This window comes from Alosa pseudoharengus, unplaced genomic scaffold, assembly GCF_046254945.1.
Source record: "Alosa pseudoharengus isolate Yale_2024_CS ecotype anadromous, Long Island Sound unplaced genomic scaffold, YU_APseudo_1.1 YU_APseudo_1.1_scf_18, whole genome shotgun sequence".
Lineage (NCBI taxonomy): Eukaryota > Metazoa > Chordata > Actinopteri > Clupeiformes > Clupeidae > Alosa > Alosa pseudoharengus.
In genome coordinates this window covers 25767231-25784623 of record NW_027468650.1, presented here as the reverse complement: position 1 = coordinate 25784623, position 17393 = coordinate 25767231, and the positions used below count along the sequence as shown (strand labels likewise).

The following is a 17393-nucleotide window of genomic DNA, read 5'->3' as shown; positions in this document are numbered from 1 at the left end:
AACAGACCTCTCAAGATGGTCCCCTCTGAACATGACTCTCATTGGATGTATCAACTTAATTAAAATGACCATTCTTCCCAAGTATTTGTACTTGGTGTGTAATAATAATTGGTTAGTAGTGTTTGTGTTGTATGTATGCTGCTGAGACCTTGAATTTCCCCTGGGGATCAATAAAGTATCTATCTATCTATCTATCTTGTATCTGTTCCAATGCATACAGTACCTGTCTTTCTTCCCTTATCATTTTTCAAATATTTGGATTCTATAATTTCATCATTCATTTGGAATGGTAAACAGCCTAGACTTCGCAAAGCCTTTCTTCAAAGACCAAAAGCAAGGCTTACCCACCCAAACACGTCCACTGGGTCAAGGACACACTGTCCTTCCTCTCACTAGAAAAGATTAGATATAGTCTCAGAGGATCAGTAAACTAGATGTACCGCATAGCGGTACAACATATGACCGCCGCTCAATCCTGTACATCCATTCCGCGAAAATAAATCATATTAATGAATTTGTCTCCATCTTCTACTCCATCCCCCACTCTTGAAACTTTTGTGTATGCTTGTTTGGAATGTGTGTTTGCACACATTCCGCACACAAAGTAGCCTACTGGCGCTGCAAAGGTGAATAGATTTGTTTCTGGGCCAAAAAATGTGTAGCATTGTTATAAAACCTTTAAAATCTCTAAACAATCACAAGTAGGGCAGTTCATCACAGTCCATCCATTGCAACTGGACTGATGAAAGGTACACCTGTAGGCTACATTGTATTTGGGAAAAGCAGAAGGTAGCAGCATAATGTATTTAGTTATTTATTATTAAACAAAACAATCCCTGTCAGTTCCATGCAGTTTTCAACAGCTATCAAGAAGAGAGGTCATGTCATGGATTTTTGTGAATGTTTCTTCTTCTACATATGCATAAGTTTAGTCATCTAGTTCATATGATGTTCAGCTTTATTGTCAATGCACAAATTAAATACCAGTAGGCCTAGTCTAAAACAAAATGCCGTTTTACCCAGTGGTGAAAATAACTGACATGTCCAAAAGGGCCTTCATGAAATGTGTTGCGAGACTGTTCATACACATTTTAACGGGCAAAGTTGAAGAGCTACTGTCCGTTATTGTTTGCGCAAATAATATGCTGATTCATGTTCCCTTGCATTTTGCAACTATGAGGTCCATGGTTAGTCTGACCAAGCTCAATAGTCAGACCAAGCTCAATCTTTTGACGCAATCTTTTGATTTTCACCCAGCCTAGTCCATGGTAGGCGCCCGATAGAAATATTGTTTAATTTTGCGATTGAGATATGCACGCACCCCTGCGACGTGTTCGCCCCCCGGTTTTAGAGCTATTCTAAATGCAAAAATGCATAGAGGGAGTTATGACAAAACCGTGACTGTTAATAAACTATAAGCTATATAAGGTATGCTAGGCCTATTACACAACACAAATTGTCACTAGGCTATGCTGGCGACCCAAATAAAATCTCCTTTGGAACCAATGGCTTACACCTTACAGTATCAAGCTGACACCTCTTGGCGAAAAGTTAATAGTTTTGCATATCAGTAGTAGCCTAATACGTTTCACGTAGCTTAGTGAATCACGGAAAGGGCGAATGAAGTGGACACTTCTAAATGGAACCCAACCCACTGTACAGTTGCTCAAGGTCTGTGGCTAAAGCAGCCATAATGAAAGCGTTTGGATACTTCACACACACGTGTTTTTTAATCGCATAGACAACTACCAAGCTGGAATCAAAGCACATCGACTCCCCTCTCACACCCTAAACACGCACTTCGATCAAACAAAAAGCGCCTCAGTCTCACGGTATAGCCATAGGCAAAACTGTATCTGACCGGTGTAACGTTGGTACTAAATCATCCATTGCAAAGAATGATTTTTGTAGCACGTGCAACAAATATGTGTAGGTACAGCCCTGCCCTGAATACATCTCAACGTGCGCTCTTAAACATCTGGTTTAAATGGAGATGTAGATCATCACGGGTGCGTTAATAAATCTACAGTTGACACAAATTATTCACTTTGACGAATTTATGCTCTTCCTTACTTGAATCACCTTTGAAAATAGAGGATTGAGCCTATATGGGTGTTAGGGAATGAACGTTGACTCAGATGCTTTTTGAGACTTTGAGCAGAAATGTCCCAGCCCGGTGTTTAGGACGCATCATAGACAGGTTATCTTTCAGGTAGCCTATATATATGTTCCATTAAAAAACCATCACGTAGTGAACGTGTTGTGGCTAACTCACTTAGCTCCTGTTAGTAGCCTAGGTTATGGTCATAAGCAAATGAGATGACAGTCGAAAGATACAATTAGTGCTGTTATCAATTTGCTTGGTAGCCTATAAACGCATTTATGGTTTTCTACAAATACATCAATAATCAAATTGGCCTCCATCACTCAACCATGCTAACGGTAACATTATTTTACCTACGTTCTGCTATTGATAGGATTAACGTAGCCTACCTGCAGTAAAAAACAAGCATGTCCGATAAACATTCTCAGATTTATTTCGGCTTAAAGAGGAAATGGGAATTACATGTCATGCAGAAATCATCCTACCCTTAGACGTTCTCTGCGGTAAACTACTTTGTCTTGTCCTTGTAGGAAGCTAGTGTCTTTCCAACCCACTTTAGATTAACTTCCAACAAAATTACGTCTCACTGCAACGATGCAATCTAGTGGACTAGATTTCCTTTAATCCTACTGAATTTGTAATTATGTATCGGCCATTCTGATTGCCGATACTGATGGTATACGTGCCTGTGTGTGTGTGTGCGTGTGTATATGTGTGCACCACCATCTACAGGACAATGAGTGTGCAGTCACTAAATGTACACATAACTTAATTTTTTAGACTCCCCCATGGATGAAATTCTACGAAACTTGGCATACCCCCAGAGAATGTCAGGTTAATCATACACATAAAATTTGGTGCAGTTCTGAACGTCTTAACTGAAGAGAGGGGCGATTAAAGCAGAATGATATTGCATTTTCATTTTTTTACCGGGGGGGTGCAAATCACAAATGAGTGATTATGGGCTAGGTTGATGTGGGCCCTTGAGACCAACATACCATAAAAATGTCTTCATCCTCGGTGCCACGGTTCAGGTAGTTATTCAGGAAAAACTGCATTTTTTGGGTTTCGGGGGGCCCAGCGCGGAGGGGGAGTGGCCCCCGGGGACCAAACGAAATTTTTCCGTAAAAGTCTAGTGGGGCTACATACACACCAAATTTCATGTGCCCCGGTGTTTCGGTGCCCCGGGTATCGTTGACAAAAATTTCAGGAAGTAGATATGCCAATGGAGTAGTAAAAAAAACTTTGACAATCCCTATATGACCGCTTCGCTAGCTTCGCTAGCGGCGGTCATAATAAGTTCTACAAGATCTGTGGCCCCTTTCTTGAGAGCGTAACTGCTCCAGACAGTGTACTGTAGTTGAGGAGTAGTCTCTGGACTGGATGGTTCAACTCGCTCATTTAACACTGTGGCTTCTCATATGAAATACAATCACAAGCACAGAGATAACTTGTCATGATTGGTCAATATTTATTATTATTTAATTTTATCATTTGTTTTTTTTTAGTTTAATTTATTTATTTTAGTTTATTTACTCCTTTATTTCCTTATGTTATGGGTGTGTATCTGGGGTGCGGGAGGTGGTGGGGTTTGCAATTATGTCAAACTGTTAAACTTCATATCTTGTCTGTAATAAGATTGAAAAAGTCAATAAAAAGACCATTGATAAAAAAGACCTGGTGATTGAGATGTTACTATACTTCTATAAGACCATGGTACGTATGTCTCTAGTTGATGTTGGTAACACTTACTGGTGAAACATTAATGAATGTTCTCACAAAGACTGTCTGGTAATGCCATAAAATATCAGAATTCCCATAACTTTCTTTTTTGTTACCATTATCAGTGGTTATATAGATAAAGGCCACGATGAGACCTTTATGGTTTACTGTATCTCAAATTGACAACATTTCTTGGCAAAGCATGACTGCATGTTTTTACAAAATCTTGGAGACTTCCTCCCCACAAAAAATAAATAAATAAATAATAATAATAATAATAATAATTTGACAGCTCATGAACCCAGTTAGATATTATGATGCTTCAATTTATCCTTGTGATCCTTCTGATAAAAATACCTGGTGATTGAGATGTTGATACCTCATGTTTTTGTAGATCACTTCTATAAGACCATGGCACTTATGTCTCTAGTTGATGTTGACTTACTGGTTAATGAATGTTCTTTTTTGTTACCATCATCAATGGTTGTATAGTTTAAAAAGTATCAAAGTCTCATGACCTCATCACTTAAAGATATTTCGGTCTGGATGAAAGATCGGCACATTCAGCTTAATCTCTCCAAAACTGAGCTTTTGGTGTTTCCAGCTAAAACAGCTATTCCCCAACAGATTAACGTCCTGCTTGACTCAACTTCTCTGACCCTAACTACATCTGCACGTAACTTCTCTGCGCATGTAGCCTCGATTGCAAAATAATGTCGGTTTGTCCTTTACAACATTACATCCGACCTTCTCTGACACAAGACCCCACATAACATCTTGTACAGGCCATGGTTATCTCCAAACTGGACTATTGCAATTGGGGCAGTTTGGTCTTGTCATTTCAGCTGGGAGGGCAGCAACGGCGGACGGGCACAGAGGGTGCCTGGTTGAGTGGGCGAGAGACGCCGGAGGGAGGGGTCAAAGAGATGTCAGGGCCTCTCTGACCATAATGCAAGCTGCTAAGGGGAGGAAGGAGAGGGGAAACTGCAGGAAGGAATGAGATGGGCTTATGGTGACAAAGGCCAGAGGGCACAGAGCTGTGCTGTATGTACAGTATCTCACTGGCCAACAAACTAAGACAGGGCTTCCAACTTTTGAGTTCGCTTGGACTGAGATTTGTCACTGGAGAATGTGGGGAAAGCATAAAGGGGGGGGAGCATAAAGAAGGGAAAAAAACTCTTGATTCTGAACACCAATTAGATGTCCTGACATGTGTATCCACAAATGTGGATGAAGGAACATGACCCTCAGCTGAACCCACAAAACTGCTGGTCCTTCAGTCCAAATAAACCTTAGATCACAATATCAACATCAAAATCTCTTCTATATCACACAGTTTCCAAGAAACATGGGTGTCATGATTGATGACCAACTTATTCTTTGACTATGTTGTCTCTGTCACTAGAATGATTCCACTCATGTCTCTGCTAATTTATTATCATTATTATCATTTCTGTTTGTTTATTTTGTCTTGGGTACTACTGTATACTGTATACCTTTTCTATTTTCTTTTTTATATATATTTAGTTAAGTTTGTGTTTGTAGTTTGGTAGTTTACTATTTTATCATTATTATTATTATTATTACTATTATTATTATTATTGTTGTTATCATTACTATTGTTTTGTTTTTTGCTTTGTTTTGTTTGTTTGTTTGTCTGTAGAGCACTGTGCTTTGTGCTTGAAAAGTGCTATATAAATAAATTTTATTATTATTATTATAGATCCCATTTTACTCGATTCTATATGAAAAAAGCAGGCCATGTCTATCTGAATATGCCACACAAATCTTTGTACAGGCCATGGTCATTTCACACTGTAACAAACTTTTAATGGGTCTCCCAGCTCGTACAGTGAAACTTTTCAATAAACCGAAAAGGGCACATTGATACCACAGCTCATCAAACTCCACTGGCTATAGCTGGCCGTATCAATTTCAGGTCACTAATGCTTGAAAGTGATTTCAGGGTCTGCCAATGGGTTTTTCCCAGACTGTGATAAAGAGCAGTACTTATCTGTACTTCCTCAAAGATTGGACTTCTATTAGTTAACACAAGGATTGACTAAAGCCTGTTATCTATCTTTATCGCTCACCTCACACACTATCTCTCCACAATAGTGACCTATGTGAGTTTCCACAAGGAAATTGGACGTCCTTAAGTTGGACATCCTTTGACCACAGATAGCATTTTCAGTTGAAGAGTGCAACTGCCATGAACATAATGGTGCATTCAAGCCAACTCAATTCCTACAGAAATCCAAAGGCCCTTTAAGGTACACATATAAGGGTTGTGCATCAGAGAACCCTAAAGAGATGGCTTTAGAAACTCTCATAGAGGAAGATACACCATATGGAAAACCTTGGTTTCTTGTACAATAATTGTCTTCTACATGAACTCAGAACTTGGTTCAACTTTAACAGTGTAAGGTGAAGCTCATCATTGTCAGTTTAATGTGTCCAAGGAGGATTTCAGGCATTCTGACCAATCAAAGCAATACAATTCTTTAGAGGGGCAGAATGTTTCTTTCCATTGTGCAGACATGTGTACTTCATATCACTTTGTCAATGAGATAGACTTTTGTTTGAATTCACTGAATAATTATGGTCTGAGCATTACATTATGTTTGGCTACTCTTGCTGCTGTGTTTTAAGTGTGATCCTGGCCTCAGTGTTAATTTAGCAGCATCAATATTGCAGGGCATTGAGTAATGTAAAACATAAAAAAGATGATTCAATTGATAGAAGAATGTTAACATACTCCTCAAATAAAGTGCATAAATATGTTTACTTAATCATCCCCTGTTCATTGTACATACATATTTTCATATCTTTTATCATATATTTTCAAGTCTTATTTAGTCAATTGCAGTTTTTGTCATTTTTGACATCATTGTGGATTGTCATTGACATGCTATTTTTTTTTAAAAACCAAACCTCATCTGTGATGCTGTTTCATAAAGGTGTAATTTTTTTAGCCCAACATCCAAACAAATACAGCCCATACCGTCCATGCTCCAGTAGAAACACTTGCTTGGAATAAAATGGCTTTGTCAGAGTTTAGCTGAATTTGAAAAAATGTAACATGGCTTACATGTATGATAAAACAATGACCAAAATGGTGTCTTTTTTTTTATTTATTTTTTACATATTCCATTTTTATTAGTATGGATGGGATTGAACAATTTATAACTTCAGGGAGTGATTGAATTATGATTTTAGCTACTACATGTACATTGACCTAGACATGCTGAAACATCATTCACGGCAGTCCACAAGGCATACGTTTTATAGTTTTCCTTATTGCCACAATGATAACATTGTTTTAGTGGGTGCAGGCAATAACTACGTACTAGAGCAGATGCTTAATGTTTAACTATCTTACAGATTATAAAAAACATACATAGCTGAAGAGACACTGTAGAGAAATGAGGAGATATAGCTGGTTTTCCCTTTGGCAACATGGATGACATTGCTGTGGTTGGGATTGGATGCAATTTTCCAGGGGGTGAGAACAATATTTATCTATCTTAACTTTTTTAGATCGTTTTGATGAATCTATATTTTTTTATGCGTGTTTGAAGTGCTTATAAAACAATTTCTTTGCCATCATGTAGAGACCCATACAGTACTTTCAGACTAACTTTATCCTTATATTCTCATTTACACTGAAAAAGGCAGTCTGTGTCTGCCACTGTCAAGAAATACTAGCCAATTCTGATAGAATACAGATATGTCTCTGTTTTCTTTTTTACACAGCATATCATTTACATTTGTCTGCCACCATTGTGCAGGTGAAGGCCTTGACAACTTATGGAAGGTTCTGGTGGAAGGTAGGAATTGTGCAGTAGAGATTCCAGATGAGAGATTTGACTGTTCCCAGTGGTATGATCCAGATGAAAACAAACCTGGAAAGACAAGGACCAAGAGGGCTGCTCTCATGAATGGGTATATTTTTACAAAAATTATTCAATTCTAAAGATGACTGTCCTCAACAGCTAATGTTGAATTGATTTAGTAACTTCTCAATCTCCTTACACAGGTTTAACGAGTTTGACAACAAGTTCTTTGGCATCACAGATGCTGAGGCTGACCAGATGGATCCTCAACACAAGTTGCTGCTGCAGTGTTCCTACAGAGCCCTGGAGGATGCTGGGATTCCCATGGAGAAGGCCAGTGGCACCAGAACAGGGGTCTATATAGGTACAGTAGTTAATGCACACTTCTGGAAATATCCTGTGCAAGAATTGTGCAACAAAAAATATTTGTTGCAATACTAATGTCATAGTTTGCATAGTATATTGCATATACTGCATAGAATCCAAATGTTGTTGCCAAATAAGAAATTAATGAAAGTAACATGTGGTATAAACATGAACCAAACAGCAAATAATAACAAATAAGAAAATGAAGAAATTGTGAATAAATGAGAATATGATAAATCTTGAATAGTAAGTACGAATTATTTCTAAAGCATATTTAAAACGGAGTGTCTGGTACGAATAGCCTTGGCCACATAACTGGGCTATTCAACAAAAACATTTTGCTCGCGTGCCCAAAACACATGGCGACATTCGTTTTTTCGTCATTAGAAAGTGAAGAATTCTGAACGGTTTCAGCACTAATATCTGTTCAAATTAAATATGAGATGGAAAAGTTGTGTTTTATTTTCATAATCTTTGTTCAGTGAACACATACAACCGTCAGTTTGTTAGCTAACAGAAATTTCATGAATATGACGTTCATGCCTCTTTGAGGAAGCAGATAGTGCAGTGGTCACAGGCAAGGGCTGGCATGCGGGAGACCTGGGTTTGAATCCCATGTGATGCGTTTTGGCAGAGTGAGTGTGCATGTGTACCAACGTCTCTGGAGAGAAGGCGCGCAATTTGAACAAGAAATCGGTTCTCAAACGGAAGTTTTGATTGCAACAATTAGCTAGTTCATGCACCAGGGTGTAAATAGCATGCAGTTTTATAAACACCAGGCTACGAATAGCATCCACTTCAAACTGTACATTGATGCAAACAGCATACCTTATTCAGAGTGTATTACACAGCTGAGCTATTCACACTCTGTTATGTAACAACAACAAAAAACATGTTGCTTGTTTTAAAAAAAAAATAATATTATTACATTGTGTGATTAATATGCCAGATTAAATGCACAGGGGTGCAAATAGCATACACTGATATTTGTACCAGACGAGGTACTAATAGAACACATGCCTGTATGCACCGGGGTACGAATAGCATACATTGATATTTGTACCAGACGGGGTACTAATAGGACACATTGCTATGTGCACCGGGGTACGAATAGCATACATTGATATTTGTACCAGACGGGGTACTAATAGGACACATTGCTGTGTGCACCGGGGTACGAATAGAATTCACTTCTTATTGCACCAGGGTACGAATAGCATACACTGCTAATTGTACCAGGGGTGCAAATAGCCTTACCCTATTTAAAATACAGTTCACACTGACCAAAGTGTCGTACATAGTGCAATATGAAAGGAATATGTGGTATATATATGAACAAAGCCACTTTGTCATTTCAGGTCTCATGAACAGGGACTATGAGATCAGTTTAAGTAGCAGCAGCAACACAATAACCCACTATTTCTCCACGGGTACGGCTATGAGTGTGGCAGCCAACAGGATCTCCTACACTTTCAATCTCACTGGGCCTTCATTTGCTCTGGACAGTGCCTGCTCCTCCTCCTTAGTAGCCCTTCACTCTGCCTGCCAAGGCATCAGACAAGGTAAAAGCACAGTTACAACACAAAAGTTTCACATTATAACTAATCAATAATATTCATGTAGCGTGTCTACAAAAGACAACATGGTAGCCTAATTGTATTCTGTCTACTTAAATGTATAAAATGTAATGGTCTTTTATTAAGAGTTAGAAATAATTGTACTCATATCGGTGATATAAAAACCACAGTTACAACACAGTTTCTAATCGTAACTAATCAATAATATTCATGTACCGTGTCTACAAAAGACAGCATGGTAGCCTATTTATATTCTGACTACTTAAATGTAGTTAAGAAATCTAATGTTCTTATATTGCTCTCATATTGGTGATATAAAAACCATAGGTTCCAAGGTTTCACCGTGTCATCATATGAATGTCTCTCGATTTGTGTTATCATACAGGTGACTGTGATATGGCTCTGTGTGGAGGCGTCAGCTGCATTGTTGAGCCAAACATTTTTGTGGCTCTCAGCAAAGCCAAGATGATCTCACCTGATGGCACCAGCAAACCTTTCTCCAATAAAGCAGATGGATATGGCAGAGGGGAGGGCTGTGGCATTGTCCTTTTAAAACCTCTGGAAAGGGTATCACATGTTAACATTTTTATTATAAACATTGTAATTTTAACGAATGGTTAAAAAGTAGATGATAAAGTAATATCTCATATTACTACAATGGTTCATATTTTTTTTAAAGGAACCATATGTAAGAAATGTATTTCAATTGATCATAAAATGGTCCTGATATGTCACTAGACATTAAGAAATCATGTTCATTTCAAATACTTATATCACTGACAACAGTAGTCCGGCCAGGATATTGCCATTTAAAAAGTGAAGTTGCAGCCCTCAACTGATGTTGATGTTGTGTTTTGTCATGTCATGTTGTGTTTTGGCCTGATGCGCCACCCTCTCCCTATCTACTAATCACGAAGTCAGTAGTGTTTCGGCATCCAGGTTGGCAACCTCGAGTCAGGGGGGAGGGGATACACCGCTCTACAGTAATTTGAAAGTGATTGCAGTACAAGTTTTGGCCACAATCTTACATATGGTTCCTTTAATAATAAATATGGATCTAAATGTGTATTATTTGCCTTAAAGTCAACCGGTAATATGTTAAAAGGTACAATATTAAATGTTACATTCATATTATTATGACCGCCGCGCAGCGAAGCGGCGGTCATATAGGTTTAGTCAGATTTTTTTTTTTTTTTCTTTTTCGCATGTCCAAATTTCCGTCAATGATTCCCGGGACACTGAAAGACCGGGGTAGACGAAACAATTATTTCTAACTCTTAATAAATTGGAAAATCTGACTAAACCTATATTTAGCTTCGCTGCGCGGCGGTCATAATAATTAATGTCATTTTCATTAACATTCACATCAATATTCTGACTACATTTGACAGGCTTTAACAGACTGTGATCACATATGGGGCATTATCAGCAAAACAGCCGTGAACCAAGATGGCCGCACTGTTACTCCAATCACCAAGCCATCCATGGCTCAGCAGGAGGAGCTTCTCAGCAGAATCTACTCTACAGAGAGAGACCTGACCAGTGTCCAGTACATTGAGGCTCATGGGACTGGAACACCAGTAGGTGACCCAATAGAGGCAGGCAGTATCTCAAAGGTCATTGCCAAAGCAAGACCAGCAGGATCTGGGCAGATTTATATGGGCTCAGTTAAAGGAAACATAGGGCACACTGAATCAGCAGCAGGGGTGGCAGGACTGATTAAGGTTCTCCTAATGATGAAACATGAAACAATTGTGCCCTCAGTGTTCTACACAGAGGATGGATCTAGCATTGATGCTAAAGCACTGAATTTAATCATACCTACCCAGCCACAAAAATGGATAGCCCCAAGCACTGGAAGGGCTGCAGGTATAAACAACTTTGGTTTTGGGGGGACCAATGCCCATGTTATCATCAAAGAGTATAATCAACCAATCAATTCCGATAGAGAGGTTCAGAAATCTCAGAACATGTTTGTGTTCTCAGCAGCATCAGAAAAATCTCTTACCAGCATGATTGCTCATATGGCTGAACAGCTGACCAAGGAGACAACAGCTGACATACAAAGTCTTGCATACACATCAGCGTGTAAGAGAAGTCATGTAAAACACAAATACAGGAAGGTGTTCAGAACTTCTTCTTTGACAGATTTGGGAATACAGCTTAAATCTTCTCTAGACAAAAAGATAATTCCCTCCAAATCAGATCCCAGATTAGTGTTTGTTTTCTGTGGGAACGGTGTGACATACAGAGGCATGTGCAGACAGCTGCTCAAAGAAGAGCCTGTTTTCAGAGAAAAGATCATGGCAATTGAAACTGCCTTACGAAGCTACAAAAGTCAGAGCTTGATAGATGCACTTGAGAATGACGTTGAGGAACTCGTTTTCTCAAAACCTGATACTGTTCAGCCTCTCCTGTTTGCTGTTCAGGTTGCCATTGCTTCTCTCTTAAAACACTGGGGTGTTAAACCAGATGTTGTTCTTGGGCATTCTGTAGGAGAGGTTGCTGCTGCTCATTGCTCTGGTCTGTTGTCACTTGAGGATGCTGTGAAGGTCATCCATTACCGCAGTGTACTGCAGAACAAGGTCACTGGTGGGAAGATGCTGGTTGTCAGTAACATGGCTGTAACAGATGTCCTTCAATACCTGCCTTCATTCTCAGGGAAGATTTATTTGGCAGCCCATAATAGTCCTACATCTTGCACTCTATCAGGTGATGCAGAATCCATTTTGGCCCTGCATCGAATGTTAAGCAGTTCAGCAAACAGCAAGACTCTGTTTCTTCATGTCTTGGATGTCCCTGCTGCATACCACAGCCACATGATGGATCCAATTCTGTCAGAGGTAGAGAGCAGCATTGGGTTTTTGGAGAAAAATGAAATGGATGCAGAGTTGTACTCAACTGTGTCAGGAAAAATAGCTAGCGATAATGATTTCTGCACTGGCTCATACTGGTCAAAGAACATCCGTGAGCCTGTTGAATTTGAAAAAGCTTTGACAGCAGCAGCTACAGACAAGAAGAATGTTGTGTTTGTAGAGATCGGTCCCAGGCGAGCTTTGTACAGAAACATCATGGAGACACTTGGGAATGACTCTACTGTCCTGTCTTCAGCACAGCCTGAAAAAGATCATGAGACACTGCTTGCCACTTTCAGTAAGCTGTTTGAGTTAGGATTCAGTGCTAACTGGGATCAATTCTATTCTGGCATGCAGGTCGTTCCAACTTCCCTTCCGAGGTATCAGTTTGACTGTGTTAAGAAACACATCACCCTTTCACATGCACCAAAGAATACAGCAAGCGGCCACCCTGTCCTTAAACAGACACGGATAGCCCATGAGTTTGTTTGTGATTTGTCATCCCAAGAACTCTCATATTTGTCAGAACACAAAAACAATGGAGTCTCCATCATCCCAGGGGCTTTATATATTGAGATTGGCCTGGCTGCTTACATGGCGAATGCCAAACCAAAGGCTCCACTCAACACACTGCAACTGAGTATCAACTTCCTGAGTCCATTTCTGCTGACTAAGCGTCAACCTGAGCTAAAGGTGACACTTGAACCAGCTGAGCATGAGACCCTTTTTAAGATTCATTCCAGCAGCACAGTCTTTGCATCAGGAAGCATAGAATGTAAACGAGAGAAAATGGTGGACGAAAGGAACATTTTGTTAGATTGCATATCTAACAGATGCACATCTGTTATCAAATCTGATGAGTTGTACAGGAAATTAGACATGGGAGGGTTCCAATATGGTGGTGTCTTCAAGAACAAGGGAGACATTCTTTGGGGGGAGGAATTCAGGGAGGCATATTCTCTTGTGACTGTTCCAGAGGAGTTACTTAGTCAAGTATATGAATTTTCCATTCATCCAGTTATCCTGGATTACTTAATGCAAATGACACTCATCACAGGTTGCCAAGGGAATGTAGTCAGACCAAGCTTTCCTTCAGCTGTTGGTAGTTTCATTGTGCTGGAACCCCTCCAGAAGGAAATGGTAATATATATAAAAGCCACTGATCTGGCAGATGATCACTTTGTTGTGTGTGGCTGTCTCACAGACAGAGAAGGAATAGTTCTTGCTGAGGTGAGGGATTTAGTGGTCAAGTATGTTGGGAGTTTTTCTCATGTTCTTGAGGAGTACTTCTTTCACAATGATGTCAGCATCATTTCAGAGGATGTACAATCAACAAAGCCTCAAGGCAATGCATTGGTCTTTTCTGACCATAATGCCATTTCCTTGGCCATAAAACCATATATAAGTAATGGCTCAAAATACATCTCCTTAAAGTATGCAAATACAGTGTTAAAACAGGGACCGGCTGCATTGTTTGCTAAGGTAAACATCTCAGATGTGAGGAAAAATTTCACAGATATTTTGTTCATGTGGGGCAATCAAGACCTCTCCACTCAGCCAGTTGATGATGTCTTGACAAACATGGCAAATTGTTGTGAACAATTGCGCCAAATACTTTTAGAACTGAGGAAAATGAATTACTCAAACTCTGTCAGAGTAGTGACTTATCGATCTTCAGAGACCACAGTGGACCATATCAGTCCAGGGTTTGTGCTTTCAGGCATGACAAGAGCATGTGCAGCTGAAATATCTGAATTTACATTTCAGCTGATTGACATCGGCTCTGTCTCAACTGAGGACATTAAAGCCCTTAATCAGGTCCTGACCTCCTACCCCTGCAGCGAATACCCAGAGTTAGTAGTGAAAGATGGTCAGATTCTCCAACCAGAAATTGTAAACACCACAATGCCTGTCACGGTAAATCAAGAGAAGAAGGTTTGCAGTTCACAAGCAAAGGCTTTCACTTTACAGACAGCAGACCCTTTCAGAATGACCAGTATATCTGCCATTCCCTCTGATGTGGAAGTTGGACAAATACCAGACAAAAATGTTGAGGTTCAGCTTGGTCAAATTTGTGTCCATTCTTCAGATTACTATTCAGTTAGTGTCTCTGACCACAACTTTGGTCAAGCAATATACTGGAACAAACACACAAATCACAATCACAAGCTCCTGGCACTTGACTTCAGTGGCATTGTGACAGCTGTGGGGAAAGGTGTGAGGAAACTAAAAGTTGGAGACCACATTGCTGCATGTTACCCTGTAATGGCCTCCTCAAAAATTGTATTACCAGAAGATGTTTGCTACAGAACAAAGAAACTTCCATTTTTGAGCGACCTCCCATGTGTTTCATACTATGTAGTAGTCTGGAGGATACTCCACTCAACTTTACCCAAACTGAAATGGTATGGCAAGTTGGGCATCCTCTCCTCTGTCCCTGACTCAGGTTTGGTGAAAGCCCTCACTCTGATTGCAAATAAGTCTGGATGGAATGCCTTTGTTGCAACTGAGCTGAGTGGGACACTGCAAGATCTGAACAAATTTGATGCACTTGTCTTACTGCCTCCATTTGACAAATCTTTATTAGTCAAAGCTTGCACCATGTCTGGTGTCAAAAATATTGTTGTTGTTGGTGACAGTAAGGTTTCAACTATTGGCTCTCAGAACATTCTCAGAGAAGACAATGATGTTGCTTGCATTCAGACCATTGAGGTCTCCAGCATTTTGGCAAAAGGCTCAATTAGAGCAAACCAACCACAGATTTACAAATGGCTGAGGGCACTGCACCTTGACAAATTTTTTTTAGCTCTCCCAACAATTACATTTCAGAGGAGCACAACTGGAAGCATTGACATATTGCCCTTTGTTGAGCCAAAGTCCTACTTCAGTGTCAGAACTATGCCCATGGTGATGCTGCATGAAAGCAATGGTAAGCATGCAGTCTCTGACATTTCACTGCTACCAAGAGAACACAGACTCTTCAACAAGAACTGTGTGTACATTGTGACTGGAGGACTCACAGGACTTGGGTTTGAGACTGTGAGGTTCATTGCTGAGAGAGGTGGAGGGTACATTGTCATTCTCTCCAGGAGGAGCCCCAGCTCTGAGATGCAACTAGAGATTGATGCCGTGAAGCAGCAGTGTGGGGCAGTGATTGTCAGTTTGCAATGTGACATTGCCATCCCTGAACAAGTGAAAAGGGCCATCCTTACCATTGAGGAAAGTCTCACCTCTTGCCCCATAAAGGGGATATTTCACAGCGCAGTTGTGCTTCATGATGCTGTTTTAGGGAACCTTGACAAATCCCTCTTTGAGAAGGTCTTGAAGCCCAAAGTGAATGGAGCGCTGAATCTCCATCATGCCACAAAGCACTGTAAGCTTGACTATTTTGTGTGCTTCTCATCAATTGCCTCCTTTTTAGGCAATGCATCCCAAACAAACTATGCAGCTGCTAACTCATTTCTTGACACCTTCTGTCATTATAGAAGGCGTCTCGGACTTGCAGCGCAGTCCATCAACTGGGGGGCCTTGAACCTTGGCCTTCTGTTGAACAAAGACCATCTGCAAAAATTTCTAGAGGCCCAAGGATTGATGGTGATGCATGGTCCAGAAATCCTTCAGAGCCTAGAGCAGTGTCTTATGTTGAACAAAGCTCAGCAAGTCATTTGCAAGTTCAACTTAAAAGCTATGTATCACCATGGGTTTTCACAAAATCCCTCTCTCTCTAAACGGTTGGGCACTTTAGTTTTAGGTAAATTGACTGATGCAGAAATGTCTGATATGCCAGCTGATAACAAAGAATCGTTCTCTTCCCCAAACGAGTTTATCAGGACCATACTCAGTGAGACCTTGGGTGTTGAGTATGATGAGCTGAATGATGAGACATTCCTCTCAGCTCTGGGTGTGGACTCCATGTTGGGCATGACCCTGCAGAATCTTATCTTCCAGGAGAGAGGTGTAAACATCCCTCTTGTCAAATTACTGGATCCTAACTGTAATATTTCAATCTTGGCAGCAATACTAATGGAACATTCACAAGATGATATAGAAGAAAGGAATGATGACACACCATTATAGACTACAGGTCTATGTCCAGGCAATGGTGATAGTGACTTTAAAGCAGGGGTCTCAAACTCCCGGCCCCTGGGCCACTACCGGCCTGGGTCTGGCCCAAGTCCGGCCCGCGACTTGATATTTATTTTTTTTTACCCCCACAATAATTACGAAAACAACATTTTTAGATAATAAAAAAACATTTAATTTTAGATAATAAAAAACAATTTCATCACAACACACACATTTACCTGTTTTTATGCTTTTTTGTTTGTTTTTATAATTTGTATTAATATTTATTTCATCATTATTTTATTTATAAGCTAAGGTTGCTAGCACAGGTGTCTAACAAGAGATAAAACTTGCACTTTCTGTTTGCAGTTTTGTACATATTTGAAATAAAAAACACTGCATTTTCAGAAATATCCATTCTTTTTTGTATTATTCTTTATGTTTAATATTATTCTTTTTGTATTATTGCTTTACGTTTAAGCTGTAGGTTCATCTAAAAAGCTTCTGTAAAAAATATTTACAAGAAATGTTTATTTTGGATGTGTTAATATGAATATGTGATTTACTTGCACATAGTATGGTCATTAATCATATTGTGATATAATGTAACTAACTTTTAGATAATTTGTGTGCATTTTCAATGTAAATGTCAGTGCTTTAAATGCCATTTAATTCACTTTGGAAGACTGTATGTAAAATATTGTTGTATGTCCCTTTACCTGGGTAAAATGTATTAAAACTTTGTACAACTGGAACTACAATGTATTCATATAAATAAACATTATGACAGAATTTTATAAAAACATCATTGCATGTGGCATTGTAGAGAATAACTTTTAGTCGGAAAAATATACATTATATAATATAT

At 39.5% G+C, this 17393-nt stretch overlaps 1 protein-coding gene across 1 annotated transcript; it reads left to right on the top strand.

Annotated features, from left to right (window-relative positions):
- The first annotated feature begins 7285 nt into the window (after positions 1 to 7285).
- LOC143131507 (phthioceranic/hydroxyphthioceranic acid synthase-like) lies at positions 7286 to 16537 on the top strand. The gene is made up of 6 exons (XM_076291157.1): positions 7286 to 7331; positions 7618 to 7771; positions 7866 to 8026; positions 9387 to 9590; positions 9991 to 10172; positions 10997 to 16537. The coding sequence occupies exons 1-6, from the start codon at positions 7286 to 7288 to the stop codon at positions 16535 to 16537; spliced, it is 6288 nt and encodes a 2095-aa protein (XP_076147272.1).
- Positions 16538 to 17393: the final 856 nt, after the last annotated feature.